Source organism: Epinephelus fuscoguttatus, linkage group LG21, assembly GCF_011397635.1.
Source record: "Epinephelus fuscoguttatus linkage group LG21, E.fuscoguttatus.final_Chr_v1".
NCBI classification, from domain to species: Eukaryota; Metazoa; Chordata; class Actinopteri; order Perciformes; family Serranidae; genus Epinephelus; species Epinephelus fuscoguttatus.
Window position 1 is genome coordinate 22,593,822 of NC_064772.1, and position 25,220 is coordinate 22,619,041.

The 25,220-nt window shown below is 44.0% G+C and overlaps 1 protein-coding gene across 1 annotated transcript in view; it reads left to right on the plus strand.

Annotated features, from left to right (window-relative positions):
* Positions 1-1,126: 1,126 nt before the first annotated feature.
* Positions 1,127-25,220, plus strand: part of kcnb2b (potassium voltage-gated channel subfamily B member 2b) — a 103,328-nt gene continuing 79,234 nt past the window's right edge. Inside the window, exons 1-2 of the mRNA XM_049565419.1 lie at positions 1,127-1,628; positions 2,782-3,488. Coding sequence (XP_049421376.1) covers positions 2,904-3,488 — 585 coding nt within the window. The 5' untranslated portion in view covers positions 1,127-1,628; positions 2,782-2,903. The remainder of the gene's footprint in view (positions 1,629-2,781; positions 3,489-25,220) is intronic.

Sequence of the window (25,220 nt, forward strand, 5' to 3'; positions counted from 1 at the left end):
GCTGTCTGGTAAACATTGTGTTGCTGGAAATAAACTAGATGCATTTTTTTTACCCAACTCCTATAACCCTCTTGCTATATCCAAATCAAATTTGCATGGCAGAGATGGAGGCAGCCTATATGTGCTGTGCAGAGCTTAAGTCACATCCAAATAATTCATAAGGTCCATATGTGATTGCCATAAATGCATATCTGCACATCCACATGTGACATCTGTCCAGTGCCAAAGCCTTTGACCTTCAAACAACTGCGCCCACACAGTTAAGACACAGTATACGTGCACACAGAGGCTCCGCTTAGTCAATGCGGCAATATTGATCACTTGTCACTGGAAGGAAGGAACATGGCAAGGAAATCAATTACACATATGCAGTGTATAATCAAATTTCTGGTGAAAAACGCTTGGCTAAGGTGAAATCTTCAACCGACACATAAGCTCCACATTGCTGTATTGAACCCTATGCATGTGGACTGAGAGTGTGAGATGGAGAGAGAGGAGAGAACACTCCAGCAGTGCAGGTAACGATCTGAGGTATAATGAGGGATACATAATTTAATATCTCTATTTATTCATTTAAGACCAGGGAGCGGGGAAATCATTATATATTGATAGCTTATAGATAAGATGGGTTTGATTACTTGGAGGCAATAAGGTGCATCTGGAGGAGTTTATCGCTGCCCACTGCTCTCTCAAGTGGTCAAGACTAAAAGGGTTCGGCCGTTTTCTTGGATCAGGTTACTCACTGAAATGGTTGCTTAGTTGTCACCTTTCAGGTTTTAGCTGTTTTATTTGTGATGTTTGGCAACAGTGCTGGAGTGTGAGAGTGAGTGGGTGGAGGAAGCAGTTTGTTTTGTTCTTATGAGAAGCAAAATTGGAGTAAATATAATAATTTTCTATCAGTTGTGCAGCATTTCATGGTCATTTCACTAAAAGTGGCCTGTGGCAAAGTGTGCACCTCATATCATTTCTACAGCAGCCTTTATAGAGGTGTGTGTGTGTGTGTGTGTGTGTGAGGGTGTATGTTTGTACTACAGCCTAATGTTATGATATCTCATAATCAACTCTCTTTGCGTCCACACTTGAGCATCCTCCCACAGCCATAGTTCCAAGTCACACACCTCGAAACGCAACGAGCTGCTTTGCTTTAATATAAGCTGCATATTATAGGTTTCCACCTCAAGGATGTGGCGCAGCCCGCGTGCACCCCTCTGCTCCTCCTTGTGTAGTATACAGCGGGACACTCCGCAGTTCGCTTATCCCGTTCCTTCCCGTTGCCTTTTACGCGCACGACGTCTGCAGCACACAGTGATTCACAGAGCCAGCCTCAGTCTCTACGAGCTTTTGGATGAAGGCAGGACTCTTTCCACAGTGTTCCGATGGCGAACCAGCGCCGGTTCTGTTGCACTGATCGCTTCTAGAGGGAGGCATACACGCTTTTTATCTTTCTTCTCCTCTTCTTCGACTCAATTTACACAAAATGTGGGACGCGCGTTCTCTGCGCGGAGTCCGCGGACTGCTCTCCTCAGTCGTGGCCGCTTGACTAAAGGGGGATCCCGGCTCCCTTTTCATCTTCTACTCCCTTAGGAACAAGAGGAGTTTGCATGCAAAAGGTGGTTTATCCCGGCAAGGTGAGGCACAGATTATTGTTCTGACATTTTTTCTTTTAATTTGGATACTTTAAGTCGAAATCTAAAAACCGTGCGTTGCAAGTGCGGATTGTTTGGACTGATTTACATAGCAGGTGTTGCATTATAAAAACCTCACTGAACGCACAACAGCGTAACAGGTCTGCAATGCTTTCTGAATTTATAGGACTGCAGAACAAGTCAGGACATATGGATTCATAATGTGGTGCCGTTTTACACCCCTCCCCACACACATCTACTCATTCTCATTATTTGCATAGTAAAATTGGCTGTTTTGTAGCCAGTGTTTGGTCCAGATTGTCAGCCTGTGTCAAATGTAACCAAAAACTGTTGCATTCAAGAACATCAAGAATACCCTGTTCCTAATTCAAAAAGGCAACCTTTCTCCATAAATGATTAAAGACTCTGATATTTGCAACTTTTTATATGTAATTTTGAGGATTTTTCCAAATGTGAAGGGCATTTTAATCATTCTGTTAAATTATAACTCCACACACTGCCTTTTCTCGTGTGTAAGGGGTCACATTTCTCAGAAAATGTGATTATAATGACCCAAAGTAGCAAGGGAAAGGGTATTTGAAAATGACAAGTTAAATGAGACCCCAGAAATTGCTGTCACACACACCTCCTCCATTCAAATACCGAGAAGACATGAATGAATATGAAGGTTTCTTTCGGTTCATTTGCTTCCTGACCTACCACCGAGTCCCCCTTTTTTTTTGACCGATGAGGCTGCATAGTGCTCCAGCAGGAGTTCACTGCCTCACTACAGCCACAACAGAGCTGGAGCGGAGTGAAAAGCAAAGCAGCCATATTGACTGTTAAAACAAAATCATTGATTCTGCCTAACACCTTCTTAGAAATGTGATGGGAGGGATCAATAGCATGGTGCAGTTGTTACTATTTTTGACTGGCAATTCAAAGTAACAGGTGACTGTCTTAGTGCTTAAAAAGAAATGATTTATTTATTTATTTATTCAGCTATTTATTTATTTATTGGCCTTGAAATGTGCTTAACACAGCAGAAAAGAGAAGAACATTTTGTGATACATCCAATTTTCGACACTGGTGGTAATTAACTTGTGTGTCATCGGTCACTGAGTCATCTCACAAACTGTTTCTTTTGTTTTCTCAGCCATGGAGGGACTTGCCTAAAGAAGATCCAACATAATTAAAACATTTTCGACTTTATTTTTCTATTTACCCCCTTTTTTTGTGTCATCGTAACATCTTCCCCAAAAAGTCTCTACTTCCACCATGGCTGAGAAGCTTGGACCAGCAGGGCTCAAGCCCACCAACATCCGAACCGCTCCCTCCCTGCCCCCCGAGCCCATCGACATCATCCGCACCAAAGCCCGCTCCCGTAGAGTCCGCCTTAACGTCGGGGGCCTGAACCACGAGGTCCTGTGGCGGACCCTGGACAGGCTACCCAGAACTCGGCTGGGCAAGCTTCGAGACTGCAACACCCACGAGTCCCTGATGGAAGTCTGCGACGACTACAGCCTGAACGAAAACGAGTACTTCTTCGACCGGCACCCGGGGGCCTTCACCTCCATTCTGAACTTTTACCGCACAGGCAAATTACACATGATGGAGGAGATGTGCGCCCTTTCGTTCGGCCAGGAGTTAGACTACTGGGGGATTGACGAAATCTACCTGGAGTCTTGCTGCCAGGCCCGCTACCACCAGAAAAAGGAGCAGATGAATGAGGAGCTGCGGAGGGAGGCAGAGACAATGAGGGAGAGGGAGGGTGAGGGAGAGTTTGATAACACCTGCTGCCCAGACAAGAGAAAGAAGCTGTGGGATCTCCTGGAGAAGCCCAGCTCCTCGGTGGCTGCCAAGGTAGGGAACCGAATCTGGAAGTGTGATCACACCGCCCCCATCTCACATATCCCGATTGCATTCAAAGCCCAACACTCTGCCTGGATCATAACACATTACAAGCGCACTTATTAAAGGCCTACTCCCACCTGTAAAAAAAATAACCACAAGTTCATCAATTTGAATCTTAAACAGGCATGCACTGTACTCTCACCAGGTGCTTTCTTGTGCCATCTGTCTGCCTTCCATCTTCGTAAGTAGCAACAGTTGTTAGGGGATGGATTAAATACAGAGAAAGCTGCAGACTTTGGGAAACAATGTGTGTGTGGATGTAATGGGAGAACAGAAGCAGACGATGAGGAGTGCAGGTAGATGTGTGATGTGCATGCAAATATAATGGAAAGTAGAATTTATAGTTCTGTATAAATTAGTAGTGGAATCACTGCAGGAGCTGGATTTAGACTCCATTTGCTTTGACAAAATAATTGGTGGGTGCGTCAGCTGCTGGTGTTGCTTTCTTTGCAGGGATAAAGTGTGTCAGTGTAGACTAGATCTGTCAGGGACTTGTGACACAGTGAAGTCTATTTTCTCGCGTCAGTCTTACTCACTGATTGGATGAGTCAGAGAGACGACGTGGATGATGTCAAAAGTTTGTTGCAGGTGTATCAATGAAAACTGTTGATTCTCGAGCCCTTTACTATATTTACCTTGAGTGCGTTTATATGATTTGACGAGGTAGTGACGAGTGCTTCTCCCTTCCCACGTACCACATGTTTGGAAAACTGCTGCATTGGTCACGTGCAGTTTTCATGCAAGGATGATAAATCTCACAGAAATCAAATGACTGTGTAGCAGTGTCCAGGCTGTCTTTGGTAACATGATGACATCTCTTTTTAACTCCTCCTCCACCTCGTCCCATCCCTGCTCTGACTCGCTCCTCAATTAGGTAGGTCAACCTTGACGAAATCCAATCACTGGTAATTTACCTTTGGTCTCCAGTATCCTGATCTTATCATCGTGGCAGTGCAGGGCAGGGCTGGCCTGGGATTATATTCCATGTCAGAGGATCATAAACACAGGATCCTCCTCTGTGTGTGTGTGTGTGTGTGTGTGTGTGTGTGTGTGATCAAACTAACATCATCCCCTCACACAGCTCCTAAAGTGCTGTATATGCTGTGCGGTGCATTGTTGACGCCTCTCCTCTCTTCTCCTCTCCTCTCCTCTTGAGGCAAAGGACGTTTCCCTTTTGGTTTAGACAGTTTGGATATCCTGCTAGATTCAATTTCAAACCCCTGATGCCTTGTGCTAAATTTATAGTGCAGTAGCCTGCTTTAAAAATGGCAAAAATATGGTAATGACACTGACTACATGAGGTTCAGATCCTTTAATAGGGCTGCTGTGTTTACCCTCCCTTCCTGTATTATTCCTGCGTAGCTTGTTTTCCCTGAATCAACTAGTGATTTGTGATTGACAAGGATCCCGCCTCAGCTTAATAATTGTACCCAGCCCCCACGGAGGAGCTGTATATCACAAGAATCAATTATAAGGAGGCTGCCAATATCCAATTTAAGGCGAACCCAGGTGACAGCAGTTGGGTAATTTGATACGGTGTGTGATATTTAAAGTGATTTACCTGCTCAATACAGTCCCTCATTCTATAGACACATCTTGGTATTGCTGACCTGTTCACCAGTGTGTGGGGGAAGCCTGCGAAACCTTAAAGGGAAATCCCCCCCTAATTCAAATTGACATTCTGCTGAGTGCTCTACCAGGAGAACTTGAACGTGACTCTAATGGCTCAGCCTTGCGATCGCACTAAGGTTATCCACAGCTGAAAGAACATTTGGAAATAGACTGTCGAGGCTGCTCCACTGTCAGATGGCAGCTCCCTGAGGTCAGGGAAGCCTTTTATGGGGCACGCACGGTGCAGTGAGAACCCTTGAAAGCCCTTGACCAAGCAAATGCCATTACTAGGCTGGTACACTGCCGTGCGCTTTTATACAAAGCAACCTGAGCCCTTTGTCAAATGCAATCACAGTGTCTTCTGGCATATTCTCTCTCTCTCTCTCCCTCTCCACCTCTTTCTCTCTCACTCCCTTTCTCTTACACTGCCTTAATCAGATATAAGAGCCCATTGTGCCGCTCTGTGGCACCTATGGCCCTCTCTGCCCTTAAATAAAGGTTAAGCATGAGAGGAGTGACCTTTTCAGCAGGGTCAATCATGCTGGGATTACATTCATCAGCAATAACAGACGTGCATGCTCTGGAAGTACCGGCAAGCCCCTGCAGATTGGAAATGATTGAAACTAATCACACATTTCATCAAGAAAAACTGGTTGGAGGAAGGAGCAGGGAGGTGAGAGTTGAGCGAGGAAAGCCACAAGTGAAGGAGGAGAGATGGCGGAAGAGATAGTGGCAGAGGAAAGCCCTGCGAGAGAGAGAGAGAGAGAGAGAGAGAGAGAAAGAGAGGAGAGAGTGATGTAAGAGATGCAGTCATGTAAGTTACGCCTCAGGATGCTGAGCTGGATCTTTGCAAACCTTTCCCAATGAATAATGAATGAAATGGTCAAAACAAAAAGGACACTGGCTAATGCAGTGGCTTCTCTGTGTTACTGCGTGACTTTTGGTTGAGTGACCTCGTAGTGTGAGGAGGAGGAAGGGGGGGTGGGGGTGGGTGGGGTGGGGTCGGGGGGGTGGGGGGGGTTTGGATAGTGTCTGCTTCTATCTGGTGCTCGGCTTGTCACAGGTGTCCAGGGGGAAAAGTGAGAAGTTCATGTCACAACGAGATATTGCAAGCTGTGTGTGTACACCTGCAGGAGCTCACACCTGAAAACCTCGGCTGAATTTTCATCATGTCCTGTTTTGGAAACTTTTTTAAAAATAGAATAACAAGAGCAGTCTTTCTTAAAGGGACAGTTCACCCCCCAAATCAAAAATACATATTTTATCTCTTACCTGTGGTGCTTTTTAATAATCTAAATTGTTTGGTGTGAATTGCCGAGTGTTGGAGATATCGACCATAGAGATGTCTGCCTTCTCTCCAGTATAATGGAACTAGATGGCACTCGGCTTGTGGTGCTCAAAGCACCAAAAAGTACATTTAAATAACTCAACAACAATATCTCTCTCCAGAAATCATGACCTGGTTACTCAAGGTAATCCACAGACCTTGTTGTGAACAGTTTAATGCAGGAACTATTTTCTTTCTACTGAGCTACAACCATAAAACTGTGCAGAAGGAAGCTTGCATCTACTCATGGAAGGAAGGCTCGTTTCAGCGTGAGATGTAAACATTAACAGTGTTCTTCTTGACTGATCTGTAATGTCAGCTAGCTCAGTGGTGCTACGTGAGCTAGTAGTAGATGCACACTTCCTTCTGCACAGTTTTACGGTTGTAGCTCAGTAAATATACAGTTGATACAGTTGGTAGGTGTCGTCTGATAGTAAGAAAGTAGCTCTTGTGAGCAGTTTCATGTAGGAACTATTTTCTTTCTACCAAGCTACACCCACCAACTGTATCACCATACAGAAGGAAGTGTGCATCTACTCATGGATGAGAGCCATGTGCTAGTGACTGATGAAAACAATAATGGCGTCCTCCTAGGCTGAGCTGTAACTTTAGCTACCTCAGTGATGCTAGGTGAGCTAGCTGTAGATGCACACTTCCTTCTGTACACTGATACAGTTGGTGGGCATAGATCAGCAGAAAGAAAATAGTTCCTACATGAAACTGCTCACAACAAGGTCTGTGGATTATCTTGGGTAACCAGGTCATGATTTCTGGAAAGAGACATTGCTGTTGAGTTTTTCAAATGTATTCTTTTGGTGCTTTGAGCACCACAAGCCCAGTGCCATCTAGTTTCACGATATTAAAGAGAAGGCAGACATCTCTATGGCCGATATCGCCAACAATCAGCAGCTCACACCAAAACAATGTAAATTTTGGCTGGCCAGTTCGCAGATATTATATCATTATCAAGATATGACAGAATCTATCATCTTAGATTTGGATGTTGTTGTATCATGATGTGGCATAAGTGGTGTTTTTTCCCTTGTTTTAAAGGCTGCATTACAGTAAAGTGATGTAAATGTATCAGTTTACCAGATTTTCCTATTTGTTTTAATGCTTATTGATGATTATTGATCAAAAATCTCATTGTGTTAGTTTTCTGAAAAAACAAACAAACAAAACAATAGTCATCCTTTCAACTTTGTCGCATTAGAGAAGGTACTGGGTCAGAAATACTATGTTTGATTTTGTCTCCTGGTCCTAGCGTTGATGACGTGCTTTAATTAATAATTTAAAAATATCCATATATATATATATTGTGTATTGAGATATAGCCTAATCACCTAGCCCTAATCATGATTATTAAGTAGCACTACAGGTAAGAGGAATAATATATATTTTTGAATTTGGGGTGAACTGTCCCTTTAAGTGCCTCATATCTGTTGTGTTTGAGTGTCTCCACAGCTTTCAGCCACTGGTAAAATATTGCCATGTGCTATTAAATTATATAAGATGAGAGTGGCTCTCATGTCTTCGAAAAAACCTCAGCTGGATGTTGCTTCTGCTTCCTTACTGTGGGCTATAATTTCTATTAATCCAGTAGAACGTGTCATCCTTGATATTGAGCCAGAAGGATTTGTGCAGCCCTGACCCTCTTTTGTTTACAATGAGTCACGGGTGTAGTTGTACAGCAAATACACTTAGCACAAGCTCATAAAAGGAAGCCATATCCAAATTGCTGGAGTGCTGTAAGGAGACTAAATTACAGTGACTTCTGCTTTTATATTTCACTGTGTAAAATGTATTACCGTTACCTGGCATCACTCCTGCAAAGATCTTGGTGCATGTATGTAAATGTAGTTTGTACCCTGCCTGTGCTTTTTGTCAGCGTGACGGGAAACGTGATTAGATGCATTTCTTTCCGTAGTCAGAGACGTGTGACGATATGCAGAACGTGCGTAATAAATATCAGGAACTGACCAACCGTTCGCCACACAATTAGTGATTTAGTAAGAGCTTCAACGTTAACATATGAGTCAGGCTCTGTTCCCAGGATCATAAATTAATGCTATTAGACGTTACATGCGTGCCTACAGTGCTCTGTGTTAATATATGTATAGCGTAGTTTGCAAGAGCAGCATCTTTTTGTTTTGATTTGTGTTCATGCAAAGCTTCGAGATAAGAAAACATCCCTCCTGTTTAGGTTTTCTTCACTTTAGAGTCTGGGCAGCCGGGGGAAATAATGGCTGAGGATTCAGAGCATTTTAAAGAGATCAATGTTTCTACTTGCCAGACATTTCAAGTTGGGTTTTCAACCCCCACCCCCACCCTTCCCCTCCCTCCCTACATCAGCCATGTCCAGCCTCGTGCTCGCTCTTAATGTGGATGTGCACCATTACTCTCCCCTTTATCTAATAATCTAGTCTAGCTATTGGGAATGCTGAGCAATGGGCCTGCATGGGTGCAGACTTTGTGCTGTTTGGTCCTCCCACGCTTGGAAGCAGCCAAAGCCAGTCCACCACAGACACTGTTGATGATGATGACACAATGTGAGGAAGCTGTAGCATGATAAGGTACTGTAACAGGCACCTCAAAAGGCAGTTTTGTGAATGTCATAGTCATCTGTCTTCATGTGGAGTAGCTGCTAAATGCACAACACACTGTAATATTTTGTTGATTGATTTATAAAATCAGCAGAAGTGGAAATATTAATGCACAGCTTTAAGAGTGACGGGAGCAAATTCATGGAGCACACAGCTGCCTGTTGTGTCAGATCACTGCAGACAGCCTCTAACTCTCCATCCGTCTGTTTCCTTCCAGGCTTTTACAGCACTGAGGCAAGCATTTGGTGTTGTGTGTGTGTGTGTGCTGATGTAGTTTCTGATAGTGGGAGAGTCAAATATGAAGAGAGGTGGGGATAGGGAGAGTGAGGGAGAGGCCTTTAGTCAGCGTTAAGTCAAATGTTCTGCACAGCACGTGCCCCCGGGGTCAAATTGAAGCACTAGATCCACTTTTTTCATCATCATGCTTTCATCGCTGCGTGGATTGCGGTCAGTCTTCAGAAGGTTAAATCGATAGGCATTGGCATGTTATGGAAGAAATGTTCTCAGCTTGTTATTTTGTGCTTGTTTCCGTAAAAAGCCTGCCCACTGGATGCTGACATTGACTGCTGAAATCAGATTTTGCTGTCTGTGGGTCAGAGCCTGTCTCAATGTATATAGTCAACGGGATGCGTCTGTGCAAGAGGCAGCTGATCATTACTCCATACTTATTACTGAACTACATGATCTTATTTGGCCCCTAGTGACTTATCAGGATGCATCGCAGCAGAGGAGTCTGTCATATAGGTAGAGCACACCCTCTCCACTCCTGCAGCCTCCTGGTTACATAAGCCTTCCATCGGGCCTCTAATCAGTACAGCCTAGCGTTTAGGCACCAGCACCTAAATCCTCTTTACCCCACAATCATAATCAGATAAGACAGAACCTCCTAGATTATAGGTGGCATGAGTTCTTATAGCCTGCACGGGCAGAGGGAGCGGCATTTATCATCTGGATGTTCCAGGACGCAATTTGACGCCGTCCCCTCAGTCCATCACTGTCTTTCTTTGCTCTCCAGAAGTCACCTGCAACATAAGGATTATCTTAAATTAAAATCAGCCCAGAACTGAAATGATTATTATAGATTATTGGTGTTTAAATGATAGAGAAAGCATATCAAATGCACCCTTACACACTCCAGCTGTTTTGATTTGTTTAAAGCATATGTGTGTGTCGTATATTGTTTGCATGGAAACTGGTTGATTTGTCGTGTACACAGCAAATACTCACTAGTTTGCTCTGCTTTTTACTCACTCTAAACACGACTCTCCTCATATGGACAACAAACTGCACGAGGGGTGTGAGCACTGGACAGAGCACTTTCCACTCTCCACAGTTTAGCTGGCTTGTTTGAATTCACAGTTATGTTACTAAGCAGCAAATATCAACTTTCATAACAACAGTGTTGCACGTTTGCCGGGATTCTGATATCTGCTGACTGTGAGACACTGAAAGTACTTTGAAGTTAGTCTTGTAGCTCAGTTTTATACCCATACTGTGTGTGGATTTGATTCCTGATTGTGTTGATGGACCACTGTATGAAGAGCAGTAAAAATGTATATTGCAAATGATACCCAGGGGACATTATCAACACTTATGTCATAAAAACACTTCTTAATTTTAAATGCTCTCAAAATGTTTGTGTCAGATTATCTCTCACTCTTAAAAGCCTGACTGGATCCCATTTGGCTTTTACAGCAGAGGTCCCCCAAGGTCATGTTTAAAATGAAGCGGAGGTTAGGACACTGCAGCCCGTTATTGATCTCACTAAAGCGCTGTTATCTGTGAGCTTCACCCACAGGGTTGAAAGGGAACATTTGGAGTGAGGCACAGGAAGTTGTTGGAGATGAAGCGAGATAAAGCTATCGATGCTGCTGACCCTTAAAATTGATCTGTTGAAAACATGCCGTCGTACATTTTTAATAATTCCACAAATGCTTGTTTATTAATGCGTGCAGTAATTGCAACAACACACATCCATCCTCTTGTCTTTTTTTTTTTTGCTTTGCTTTGCACAATCAGCCCTCTGCTGCTTTCTTCCATTTTCATGATTACCAGCGGGAGCTCGCATGCAGAGGAATTACAGTCTGGACGCAGCTTAGCGGCAGTGGTGTCCCAACAGAGCCCACTGGCCTGTCTGAAGGCTTATTGCACTTGACCATGCATGTAGCGATTCATGAATGAAGACATCATTAAGTGAAACGCACGAGCCACGTCTAATATACACTATATTATTCACACGCTTTCAGGAATAGAGACGGGGGAGAGCTACAAGCCAAACTGGATTGAGTGTAACTTGAGGGGAACAAGGGGAACCCACCACTGTATAGCATAAGTCCAGTACAAACAACATGGCTAATACAAGCCAAGGCTAATGAGTGACCAGATGGTGTGAGAAGCCTGATGGCTGGAACCTCATTAGTAATTCTACTGTCATCCCCAGAATACACCCTCACATTTCCTAAGTGGACAAATCTGTTATGACTAGGATTGCAACAAAGGATTATTCTCTTAATCAGTTAAGACGTCGATTCTTTTTCAAGTAATCATTTAGTGTGTAAAATTTCCCAGAGTCCAAGGTGAGATCATTAATTCACTTGTTTTATCTAATCAACAATCCAAAACCCCAAGATATTTAATTCTGATATAAAAGAGAAAACTAGAATTACTGCTTCACGGTTGTTGCAGTCACAGTTAACGCTCATGTTTGTCCAGACTCACATGTATCCCTGACAGTAGATGTTGCTGTACAGAAGGTACATATTCAAAAATGTGGATGCTTCACACACACACATCAGCACAGAAGATCTATACAATCAGCGCAGTTCAAGGTGAAGACCCAAGATTAGTGTCACCAATTCAGTATCTGACCAAATGTCTCCCCTTCTGTTCCTGATTATAATGCTGAATAATGTGTTTTTGTCTAACACCATGATGTCACACTGATGTTGACCTTTGACCTTTTGGATATAAGATATCATTGTTTAAATCCATTGAAAATGTGTCAGAATTAGCATATGAATGCTTGATCTATGGCCAAAAACATGTTTTGTGAGGTCACAGTGACCTTGACCTTTGGCCACCAAAATCTAATCAGTCCATCCTTGAGTCCCAGTGGGAGTTTGTGTCAAATTTGAAAAAGTAGAGTACTTGCGCACATCCCGAAGACATTCAAGGCAGATGCTGGACCAATAAAACATAGCAATAAACAACATGAAAAAAGGTCAGCACACTGCAACTCCCTTAAGTGCAGTTTATTAGCACATCCACAAGTGATGTTTCCAGCCAGACTTCCTCTGAAGACGAACATTAGCTTGAAATGTCCCTTGTGGATGTGCCAATAAATTGCACTCAAGGAACTATAATATGCAGACCTTTTTTCATGTTTTTCATGTTGTGCCAAATTTGAAGACATTTCCTTAAGGTGTTCTTGTGATATCGCATTCATGTGAATGAGATGCATGCAAGGTCACAGTGACCTTAACCTTTGAAAATTAAATTCTAATCAGTTCATGCTTGAGTCCAAGTGGGCGTTTGTGCTCAGTTTGAAGAAATTTCCCTCAAGGTGTTCTTGCAATATCGCATTCACGTGAATGAGATGCATGCAAGGTCACAGTGACCTTGACCTTTAACCATTAAATTCTAATCAGTTCATCTTTGAGTTTAAGTGGGCGTTTGTGCTCAGTTTGAAGAAATTTCCCTCAAGGTGTTCTTGAGATGTTGCGTTCACAAGAATGGTATGTACAACTGGACAGACAGCTCGAAATCATAATCCCTCTGGCCTCAGCTGATGCAGGTGTACAGCCATCAAGAGCAGCAAGTTCTCATAATTCAGACGCCAGAACTAGAGAATGTCTGGCATTTTGTTTTGATGAATGACTTGAATGATTAATCAATTATGATTCCTGTCACTTACTGAATCAACATCTCCACATACCTGTATGTTTTTGATTATCTATCATCAGCTTATAGGCGGCATGGTGGTGCAGTGGTTAGCATTGTTGCCTCACAGCAAGAGGATTCCTGGTTCCCTGGTGTGGTGCTAAGGTTGCATGTTCTCCCTGTGTCAATCTGTTTTTTCTCCGGGCACTCCAGCTTCCTCCCACAGTCCAAAGACATGCAGGTTAACTGGTGACTCTAAATTGTCCGTAGGTGTGAATGTGAGTGTCAGCCCTGTCATAGTCTGGTGACCTGTCCAGGGTGAACCCTGCCTGGAAACCAGTTGTGAACATAACACCAACTGATGACCAACTTGTTAGCAAACACTTGGACGTTTGCACATCCATTTGGAGTTGTGTTTGTGTCGACTTGATGAATGTTAGTCCAATATTTACTCTCTTTTAAATTTATTTTGGTCTCCACCCACCCCTGAGGGAGATATGTGGCACTTAAGCTGCTAAATGCTCCGCTATGTCCACCAGATAGTCACTAACTTTATCTGTCTGCTGTTTGGTGAATAGCTGGTAGTGTACAGTTGAAGTTTTTTCCCTTACAGCCAAAAATGTGAGTGTTAGAGTGAACCAAAACAGTAAAGTTACAAGCCTGAAGACTTAAACAATGACTGTAAAGAAGAGTTAATTGTCTGTGGGGTCATCATTATGAGTGAAGTGATGTATTGTTTAAAGAAAATGAGTGATTATAGCCTCTTTAACACACTCTCTATGAGTCGCACACATCACGCCTGTTCACCCTGCAAAAAGTCCAGCAGATGTAAACTGGCAAAAAGCCCCAGGTTTGAGCACCGTCAAAGCGAGACATAAATCCCACTGAAGGCTGGGAGTGGCGGTGGCCCAGCAGCGAGCAGCGCTGGCTGGCACTGCCAGCTTGAGTGACACTCTGGGTAAGAGGCTAATGTGTTCCTTCCTCCTCCTGCGCTCCTCATCTCCTCCCCGTCCTCCTGCTCATTACCTCCACCGCCGACTCGTGAGGTTTGCTCACCCTGTCTTTTGCCGTTCCCCTTGTCCCAGGAGGCATCAGAAGTAGGGGGAGAGAGGACGGTGGCGAGCAGAGAGTCATCATTCTAAACGCTACGAACACCAGGTCTCTATTACGTGCTTCAGTGAACCCCCTTCGCACACAAACACACACTATCACAGCCGGTCTTCCACGCCTCTGCACATACATACAATGGCACACACGTTAATGCCCTCTGTAAGTATTGCACACAAACGGGCGTGCCCATACACACACACACACACACACACACACACACACACACACACACACACCTCTTTATCCGAAAGCCTTCAAATACTGCTGACCTAGCTTTCTGTGGGTGCCACAACACAGTGAGTGCCACGCTGTTGTCTCCCTCACTCTCCCCATGCCTTCTCTCTTTCAATATCCTTCACCTCCTCTCCTCTTCCTGTTTACCACCCCAGCTGCTTTCATAGCCTCCCTTTACATTCCCTTTTTTTTTTTTACAACCATCGCCCTACAATCCTCCATTTCCCCTCATATCTTCGACCCCCTACACCCTTTCATCTCTCCGCTCTGTTTTCCCGTCCCCTCCGCATTTCTTGCTTTATTTACTTATGTGGTGAAAGCTGAATTGTGACCCTGCCCACCGTTCCATCAGAGGAGCAGTGATATGAGACTGCATTGGTATTCATTGTGGGGTTTTTACATTTGGCTCTTTATCAATCATGTTTGTGATTCAGTACCTCTGGTCAGAGAAGTACTTCCTCAGGGGTCCCCACTTCCTGCAGCAGTGGTGGTGCTCTGCTGCTTCTTGATAGAAAAACTGAGCAGCTTTTCATGCGATACAAACAATACAGACACCTTGAAAAATGACTTGCGGAGGAGCTAAACCAAGTGGTGCATATACAGAGAGTCCTGGCTAACAAAAGGGATATCCTTCGGAGCCCTGGCAGTCTCCCCTGATCAAGAAAAACCCTCCAAGGAGCTCTTAAAGAGGGAAAAAAACAAAAAGGAGTGTGTAATCAACTTCATTTTACTTGTTTCCTCGGAAATGCCGTGTTTGCGTAGTTTCCATGGTGACCATGGTGTGCCATGATGACTTATCGACACCCAGGGAGCAATTCATCTCTATACAGGCTGTGTGAGAGGCAGAGCAGCTGGTACCTCAGCCCCCACAGCCAACCCCTAATGCAAATGTAAGGGAGACACTTGTGCTGTGGAGTGTCAGCGCGGATCAGGTCAGTCTCACTGACTTTAACTTGTACGCTCCGTTACTGGGATGATTTACTTCTCCCACATGAAGTGTCTTTGGTCATTTTCCGTTTGTGTCATTTCGACCAAATGCTCTAATAGCTCTCACTGACTCTGAAATTACCAGCTATTGTGTGGCGGAGTTCAAAGTCAGCTCAGTGGCTGCTGTTTATGTGAAAGAAAGAGGAAGAGTGGTGTCTCTTTTCTTGCGGCCAGGCTCTCAAGGCCAATGAGAAGGTCTCCAGAGCATCAGCGGCAGAGCAGGGACTCAGTTTTGTAGGATAGAAGACAGTAATTAAAAACCCCAGCTCAACGAAGGAGCCCCCGAGGATGTATAAGAGAAAAGATGGATTGCGCGGATCAGTGGGAGGTTTAGAAGGGTTAAAGCCACCTCTCAGCCATTGCCTCATGGATACTGGGTGACGAAGCAGAAGCTATTGTTATAGGGCAAACGCATTTCTTCACATGTCCCTCTCACCACCTCCTCCTCTTTAGCTTTTCCTGTCTTTTTCCTATTTTAGCTCCTCTGCTGGACCGCCTCCATTTTCATACACCGTCGTCCCCTCTCTCTGGCTCCGCTTTTCTCTTGTGTCATCATGCTGTTGGCGTCACTGTGGGCTGTGCTGCCAGCTGTTTGCTGTCTCCCCGCACCGCGGGAAAGTGACAGAAGGAATTATTATATCTCCTGCTCTTTGTTGTGTGTGTGGACCTCCCGCGTCTTCTGCTGAGCCACAGGAGTTCCTCAGTGCTGACCACAGTAACTCTGCCATGCTTCACATGCTTTAATGCACCTCAAATATCAGTTCTCCTATATCTGACATCCATTATGCATAAGGTTCATCTTAAATAGTGGATTCTCATATTCAGTCATAAAAGTTTAAGCACAATATTTAAGGTTTTCTGCCCGTGGGATGAGATACAGTATTTCTGCTTATTTCAAGGTTTTTTTTTACTTGAATATGTTTTACTTTCTGCTGATCGGACCACTGCTTTGATCCAGTGGATATATTCCTACCACAGATAAACTACAGATACTCCTGATGTCCAGAGGATGGAGCATAATAACTTTGGTGATTCCCTGACTTTTACTCCAGCACCATGAGCGGGTCAAAATTTCCAACTGTCCTATCATCCCCAACTTTTTTCTACCACTTAACAGGCTAGCCATTAGGAGTTATGACCAGGGGGACAGAGTTTTCCAAATTGGGCCCCTTATCCACAGCCACTTCAACTTGTGCAATTTCAAATTAGCTCTTTGCCGTTAACTTGTAGGGACAGAGATGGAGTCTCTAACAACCACTTCTAGATCCAGTGTTATAGCCCCATACAGCCTCAACAGCTTAACAGCACTAAAACAAGAGCAATGTGGCTTACCTCTCCTACAGAGCACAACAGCAAAAGAGGAGAGGTAAGGCGGGAGACACCTCTTCATAGGTGGGGTACCCCCAAAGGTGAACGTGGGGGTACAGAAACTGAGTATCAAACGTTCCACATATTGAGTACGGAGGCCTAAGTGTGTCAGGTAATTACAACTGAAACAAATTTGGTGTCATTATAACACTTAATATTACAAGTGCACATTTGATTTTGTTACACATATTACTGGTGTATAATTGACCCTGTTACATGTTATTAAATATGGTAAAGCACAAAAGGTTGAGTTATTTTAAAACACAGAGAAAAAATTCTTTCAAATAAGACGGTGACAGTTATCGCCTATTTCGCCTTTTAAAAACAAGACAAGGAGAGAAAGAAAAATGCCCTCCATGAGTAAGTACAGTATGCAGACATACTGCAGGGGGTGGGGTATCAGATGACAAGCTGAAATGTGTCATGATAATTACACTACATTTATTTATCATTTAAATAAATAGAACTTGTAGTGTAAGTGGTATTAGTCAGTAGGTAAATTGTTGTACTTGAACCCATTTAATGGTCAACCAAAGACCTTTGCATGGCCCGCCTTGTGCCGAGGTCATCTGTACCCTCTGACCCCCGTGGTCAAACAGCACAGGTAATGGGCCTGCCACTACATAGCAGATATTAACATACTAAGTAAAGATGATGGACATGGTAAACATTATATCTGCTTTACATCACTTACTAACACCACTACTGTTCAAATACATGTGGAATTTTGTCTTTCTTTTCACTAATTTTTACACTCATATTACAAAGAGTTGATTAAATGGTTAAATTTAGTGCAGTTCCTCAAAGCAGCAGCATCTCCACCAGTTACTGAAATCTATCTGTAACCCAAAGGTCACAGCTTTAATCCCCCTAACAGCCAGGGTGTGAAATTTTAGGAAAAAAAATGAATTAATTTGTAAGTTCTGTTCATCCCATTCTTCCTCTGCCATTTAATTTGTACCCAAGCCATTCATTAAAAATCAGTCAAACACATGAGTAAACGCGCCCTCAGCTGGAACTGTTCATCTGTGTGTCTAGTCAAGCGAGGTGACAAGAGGCATTGATACAGTCCTTTTGCTCCCGAGTGTGATTGTAATCAGCTTACTGCCATTGGAGGGAAAGACCCGGCAGGCCCGAGGGCACACAGGGACGAAGACACACTCAGCACATGTGACCCGTGTCAATGTCAGAAAGCCAAGCAGTGGGCCAAGAGATCAGCATCTGACACACCTGAAAGGTCACTCTGCCTTCTGTGATTTCCCAGGTCCATGTGCAGATGTGGGCCTGATCCTTTGTCTGCTGTCAAACATGCATGTGTGTAACAAGACTGGTAACTCTGGATGTTTTATGAAGGGCTGTCAAACATATCACAGCACATATTGTGTTTTTATAGTGCTGCCAGCTAAAGAAGGATCTGTCTTCCATTATTGCAGGATCAGGGAAGATTTTGGTCTGTTGGGTTCTGACATTTGGTTGAAGCCTTGCCAATCGATAGGATGACTCTCAGGTATTGACCACTGTGTTGACAGGCGCAACTGTCTCCTTGTATTTCAGAGCACAAGGCTGTGTAGTACATACAGTGCAGGTGTCAACCAAAAAACACCACTGGCCAGGCACACTCTGGTTGCGCTGCTTTTAAACGCTCTCTGTGTGTCTGATATTTTCTGTTTCGTTCCCTCCGCTCCGGCAGATATTGTTTATTTATGTCTGGATTCCTTATATTTATTTTTCTGAACTTGGTGCTACTTTTACAGCAGCTCAGCTCTTTTCTTTATGTGATTCACCTTCAGTGACTCACCGCTAAGTTGATTCTCTTTATACCCTTCTTTGATTATCCATATCTCTGGTGAGAAATGTGCTTGTTTACCTCTTCTTCTCTACTCTTCATCTTACCCTGGTGTCCTCCAGTCATTCACCCTTGCTCCCTAATCACTTGTTTCCTCCCAAATTTCCTCTTTTCCATCTTTCCCGATGCACTTTCAAACAAAAGTAATAAACATTTATGGGCCTTCTCCACCTATATGTATTTAATTTACAATGTACGCTGGTATATGAATCAGCCAAACTCTTGTGAAGTCAGTTCTGCCTTGCACGCAGACTTACCGGTGCTGGCCACAGCCTCTGGCAAACACCCAACTAAAGATTTTTTAGAGTATACTTGTTTTGCAATAAATCCCCCTTAAGTAGCGTGACAGTATCTAAAGGCCACCTAGCACTCTTAAGCGTCCCTAGTTTTCGCCTCCTGTTCCAAGGTATTGAATAAGGTGCCTGAAAGCGAATAACAATACTAATGTTGATGGATGACTGTTGATACAAGGCAAAGTAGCACCGGCCCTTGTCACGTTTCCAGTGTTGCTATTCTCGCCTTTTTGAGTGGTTGCTTTCACCCACTGTACAGTAAGTCGTCTCGCTCTATTTGGATCACACTAATACCGCTTTAGAACTGCATTAATGTTGCCATAAAAGTCATCTTATGCCATGGATAGACACCATAAAGCTTAGCATTAAACTGCGTAACACTTAGAGGCAGATGTAAAGGAAAGCGCACTTCTAAAAATACCAACAAGGTGGCCAGTCCCACCACAGCACAGCGAAACACAGAGAGGAGAGAGTAAACAGCAGCGTGCAATCATGCAGAGAATATAACCTGGAAATCTAGATTTTATCATCAGTGTTTAGCATCGGGGAATACGGGGAGAGATTAGGAGGTCTTATTTAAACGTATAGCTGCATTGTGAATGGGTAAAGGCTAATGCGGATTATAATGTGAGGCATTAAAGCGGGTAAGGCAGTGAATCATCCACCCTTGGATGAATGATTCATCTCCTCTGTTATTACTTCAATATGTATTTATTCCCTTTCTTCACATGTCACAGCTGATGAAACCCTGCCCTTTAATTTCAGTTAAAATGTGGAATTTTATAACGTGACGCACTTCCACGGTGACCTTTTGGCAGCGTGTGCCTGTGTGTGTATGGGTATGTTCATCTCAGAAGGCATATTAATTGAATTTTAAAGCAGTCTTGAGAACACAGGAGCACACACACGGATACACGTGTATGCACAGTCTCCACCGAGCGACTGAGGAATATTCAAACAAGACAGATGAAAAGACCGAAAAGATAACATGGCGTGAGTTTCATCTCCATTCCTTAGACAGCAATTTTGCTCACTTGAAAGATCACTTTCTCTCTCAGGCAGCTGAAGAAGTACAGGAATGTATTCATCAAAACATTAATATTTATCTGTGTTTCCCTCGACATGTCAATTTATTTAACATTAAAACTTTCATTTATTTACTTGTTTTTGTCTCATTCCGCCACTCAAGATTGCGCTTATATCTGGGAGTTTACGGTTTATACAGCTGATGGATCTCCTCAGAGTTGAAGGAATGTGCCTGGAGAAACAGCACACACTTTGGCAGTGGAAAGTTGTGACAGAGGAATGCTGTTTATGTTTAATAGTTTAAAAGTTTAATAAATATTAATTTAAAAATGTTTACCATTTCGCCGTGTTTAAGAGGGCAGCAGATTTAATCAAGGCCGTGTAATTTGTCTTGCTGAACACAAGAAAATTCCACAAATTACTCTTTTCCTAATTGAAAGCCCAAGTCTGTCTTCTTGTGAGGATTAACTCTGGTGTCGAGAGGTATAAATCCAGCCTCCTGTCTGTCTGTCTGTCTGACGGTGCAGACACCCCCCCGACCTGATGTGCTGTTACCCTAATCCCCTCTGACGACACTACAGAGTCTGAGGACAGAAATTAACAGCCTTGTAACATAGTGTCAGCTGCGACGTTCTGTCTGCCTGTCATTGCAACAATCACGCGCTCATGACGATGGTGAATCAATTAGCATCACTGGCATATATCAGATTAAGGCTATACAGGGCCAAAGGCGGGCTCATTAAAACGGTTGTCTGTTTAGCTTGTCTAATAGAAGGCCAAGCTGAGGCTTAATGGGGGAGGGTTAGAGTTGTTGAGGGACACTGTGGATTGCCCGGGGTTCACAGCCTAATCTGGACCAGTTGGCTTCTCTGTCTCCAGGCTAAGCAAAAATCAGAACATGGGCAGGCACAGGTGGAGGTCAACATAAATTTAAATACTGGTTGCTGCTTAAACTTGAAGCTGAGCTAATCAATATTTTTTTATTAACAATGAGTCAGATGACTATGTTAAATGTGAAAGATGTTGCTCAGTAGTTTCTCTGAATGCTGCATTCATGCTACGAGCCACAATGCAACAGTTTTGAGCAGAAACATTTTTGCCGAGTCACCGCTCAAGTGTTGCTCATTAATCGTCACAGGCCTGTGTTTGTCTGTTACTGAACATCTTTTTAAGTTTGTATTTGGTCAAAAATATGTGTTTCATCAGTGTCCCTTTCAACTTCACTTCAGTCAGGGCCACTTTAGTCAAAGGAAACTTTATTTCCATTTGCAGTATTATATTTGGCAGTATGGCTCTGTTCTGGGGCCTCTCTACTTTCCTTGGGCCTATACAGGAAAGGTGCCTACGTGGAAAGCCTAAGGCGGAGAGAGCACACCTCTCTGCCCTTCCATGTGCAAATGAGAAAAGCCTGAGGCAGAGAGCGCAAACCTCCCTGCCCTTCCATGCGCCTACATGGAAAGCCTAACTGTGCATTCACACCAAAAGCTTCATGAGCGCAAGCCATCACTCAGGTCGCTGGCATCCAGCTGGCATCCCGCTGCCTGGCAGCTCTGGCAGGGCTTGCAGAAGGCTGCCAAGGGGTGGGGCGGTCAAGCTGTGCTGCAGAAGATCTCTTTCTTTCTTTCTTTCTTTCTTTCTTTCACTGTCCCGCCTTGAGAATATTCACGGTCTGCAATTGGCTACTGCTCGCTGCTGCTTCGGCGGTGGCGCTGCTCATTTGCATAAAGTTGAGCTTCTCTCAACTTCACAGTGACGCTCCGGTCGCTGGCATCGCGCTGCTCGCTGCTGCCGACGCCCCAGACACCCTTCGTAGCAAGCGTACATTGAAAATGAATGGCTGCCGGCCGCTTATGACGCTCATGACGCTTTTGGTGTGAATGCACAGTAAGGCAGAAAGAGCACACCTCTCTGCCCTTCCATGTGCAAAGGAGGAAAGCCTGAGGCAGAGAGAGCAAACTTCCCTGCCTTTCCATGTGCCTACATGGAAAATCTAAGGCAGGGAGGGCAGTAGCAAAGACCCCCCAGGGAACAGAACAGAGCAGCATCAGTGACAAACAGAAATGACATTGATAAGTCAGACACGTCATGAAAAGGAGGAGCTGGGGTGGAGGCAGGTTGCAAAGACGCTTGCAGAGGAAGCAGCAACAGTAGGCAGGCCAGAGCAGTTTAAACAGGGCGCCCTGAATGAGATTTGCTAATTGGTTGCATAGAAAGGAATCATGTGATCTATCAGCTGACTCCCCTCCATCAATCAGCTGCTCCATCAGGTGATTGGGCTGTTTGAGATCAGTTGATGTAGCTGGAATGTGAAGCTTGACATCATGTCCTACCTGAACTAACACTATGCTCAATATTTGCAGAGCAACCAAGAGGAAAATTTTGCTGCTCACAATAGTCTTTTCTTTGGCTGTTTTGGCTCACTCTCACTGCTCTCATCCATTTTAACAAAAAAGCTCTAAAAATCCACTTTACGCTACCTGCCCAGAACCTAACAGCAAAGAGACAAGCTGCTGAGCACAGAGGAGCTTTTACCAGGTAAAGAGCCAGATAATTACAATTATGCTAATATGGCTCTGTGTCTGCTGGATGTGCAAATAAACAATTACTAGCTAACACGTTAGCCATGCAAACTATCATCCTCAAGAGCAACGTTCACAACCCCTTTATAGTCAGTGTTTTTTCAGTGTAACCATCACCTTTATCTTACTTTAAGCAAGTGTTTGAGCTGCCTGGCCACAGCCATACCTTAAGTATGTGTAAAATAATCCCTGTTTTCAGTCAGCACAATCTTCTCCTAAACTTTGCTTTTGGATTTTAGAGAATCACAAAATCCCTTCCAGCAATGGTTTTTTATACAGCAAACATTCAGACATATTTGAAGATGTGTGCATACATGCATGTCCATTTGTATTTGAGCATATGTGTGTGTGTGTGTGTGTGTGTGTGTGTGTGTGTGTGTGTGTGTGTGCCCTGTATTCAGGTGGTTAGTCTGCATGCCTGCAGAAAAAAAGGGGCTTCCTATTGGTCCCCACAGGGTCAATGTACTGAAAGATGCAGTGCACACAGCCTGCAGATTACATTAGTGCACGCTACATACATGTGGCTATAGTACATGTGTGTGCGTGCATGATGGTGTAGGACTGCAAATGCAGCACACTGTAGCCAGCCATGTAGAACATTGCATGGACAGCATCATGCAAAGCACATTGCAGTTCAAGTGCTCTGCAGCAGGCGTGGAGCTCCATTTACAAGAATACATTAAATACCATCTCAATAGCAAATGTCAAACAAATTTCCCTTTGGTTCTTCGTCCCTTCGATTAAACATGAGCTCTGGTTGAGCTAACGTTTTGCTGAGACAGTTTTTTTTTCTTTTTTTCCGAGGAACTTGAATGGTATGATAATGAAATCTCCAATCTCATCAGCTGTAGATATCTGCTCTGTGCTCTGATAAAGTACTCATTCGTATCTGGTGGCACCAGAGAAGCGCTATTATAAAGGAGGAGTTAGCAAGGGAGATGCACTTTGATATGAAATATTGATAGCCAGGACATTTACTTGAATTGCAACAAAGTGCTCGCAGACAGAAACAGGAAGTTTTGTCCAAAGAAAAGAAAGAAGACAGAGCAAGGACGGGGAAATACCATCGGCAGAGAGAGATAGAGAGGTGAGCTACAGTGCATCAGAGTAACAGACTGCAGCAGTTAGAGGGATAAAAGCCTATTATGAAGAAGAACGGTAGACACAGCTTCACAGGGCTGGTGCTTTGGTTAAGGTTGTGACTCTGTGACCATAACAGGGAGGTGGCTCCTATCCACAAGATTTTACAGATAGCTCCAGGGCTCGTCTCCTCTCCTACTTGTAGCTGCAGCCAGACTCCCTCACAGACTGTTTGTTGCTAGGCCACATAGAAGACTGAACATGGGAGGAAAAATACACTACCGAGGTACAATCAATAGTCCCTAAATAATTTCCTAACTCTATTTATTTGATGTCCGGTTCGATCCGAGAGCTCCATCAATAATGCTGTCAAATGAAATAATGTTGTATTTGGCCATGTTAGCCGGAGACTCCCCCTTTCTCTTTCTCTTTCTTGGCCACTGCAAATGGAGGTAAATGTTTAATGACCATGTGTGTTCAGCCTGCGCCTTGAAGTGTACCGCTCTTTGCAAAACACATGATCCAGTCTTGTTTTGTACAGTAGCGTGATAGAAAGACAGCACAGCGTACAGTACTCTCCCATGTTACGTGTCTCCGCTCCTTTTCACCTGACCAGTCCATGACCTCGTGGCACCTCTTATTTTGAAGTTCAGATTTTAGGTTGTACCTCGTAGCTCTGTTTATGTATATGTGATGCATATTTGCGTTTGGCTGACTAAGCTTATAGTATGACAGGGTGTACTGTAGAGTAGCACAAACAGAGCCAAGTTAAGGTGTCAGGTTTGGTTTGGAACGGGGACACCGAGCTGTCTATACATCAGGGAATATGTAATCAAGAATGTGGGGCAGTGATCCACTGTACCTGCACCCAGTCCACAACTTCCCTAACGCCATAAAACGCCGCAACATCAGTGCTTTGAATCTCTTTTTAATTCCTCTCATTAATTTCTTCATCTCTTCTCCATCCTGCTGCTTTATCTGTTTTTCTCTTCGTTTTCTTCCCTTGATGCCAATCCCTTTTTCCTGGCCTCTATTTGCTTCCACCCACACGCCCACCCACGATCCTCTGCTCCTCTATATCCAGCAGAGAAAACTGCCCTGCGTTTTACCTCTCCCCTGTGGAGGACACTGTATGTAACCTCTGTCAGCCCAAAGAGTAGGTTACGTTTGCGCTTAGAGCTGCTTAATATTTCATGCAGTTGAAATGGTGCCTGAATCTGTTGTTTTGGAGACGGTGACCCTGTTTGTGTGCATCCTCTACCCCTAAATCAACTCTGAACGACAGAACCCACAGGCCCGTGCAGCGAGAGTGCAAGTCATCACACCACCTAATCTGACACCACCGCGTAAAACAATTTAGGCAAATTAGCGAGTGAGCTGTGCGTGCGGCGGTACTAATCTGGCATAAACATAGAGCGGGCTATTTAAAGTGTAGTTTCCACTGCGACAAGTCAAATTTAGCGCAGCTACAGAAGTGTGTGGATATCACTTTATCACCCTGATAACTTAATCCCTTCTTTGTGAAGTCATGCAAGAGGCAGAGATGGAGGGGATGGAGTTGGAGGTTGGATGGGTGTGAGGGTGTATTAATAAGCTCATGAGATTCCGGCTGGGGCAGAGCAGAAGGAAAATACTGCATACTTCTGCTGATACAGGAAGGCGATGGAAAGGGAATGACCATGGAGGACTTTGATGGTGATGAATGGCGAACTGTGTTTATGCTCCTGGTTAAAACAAG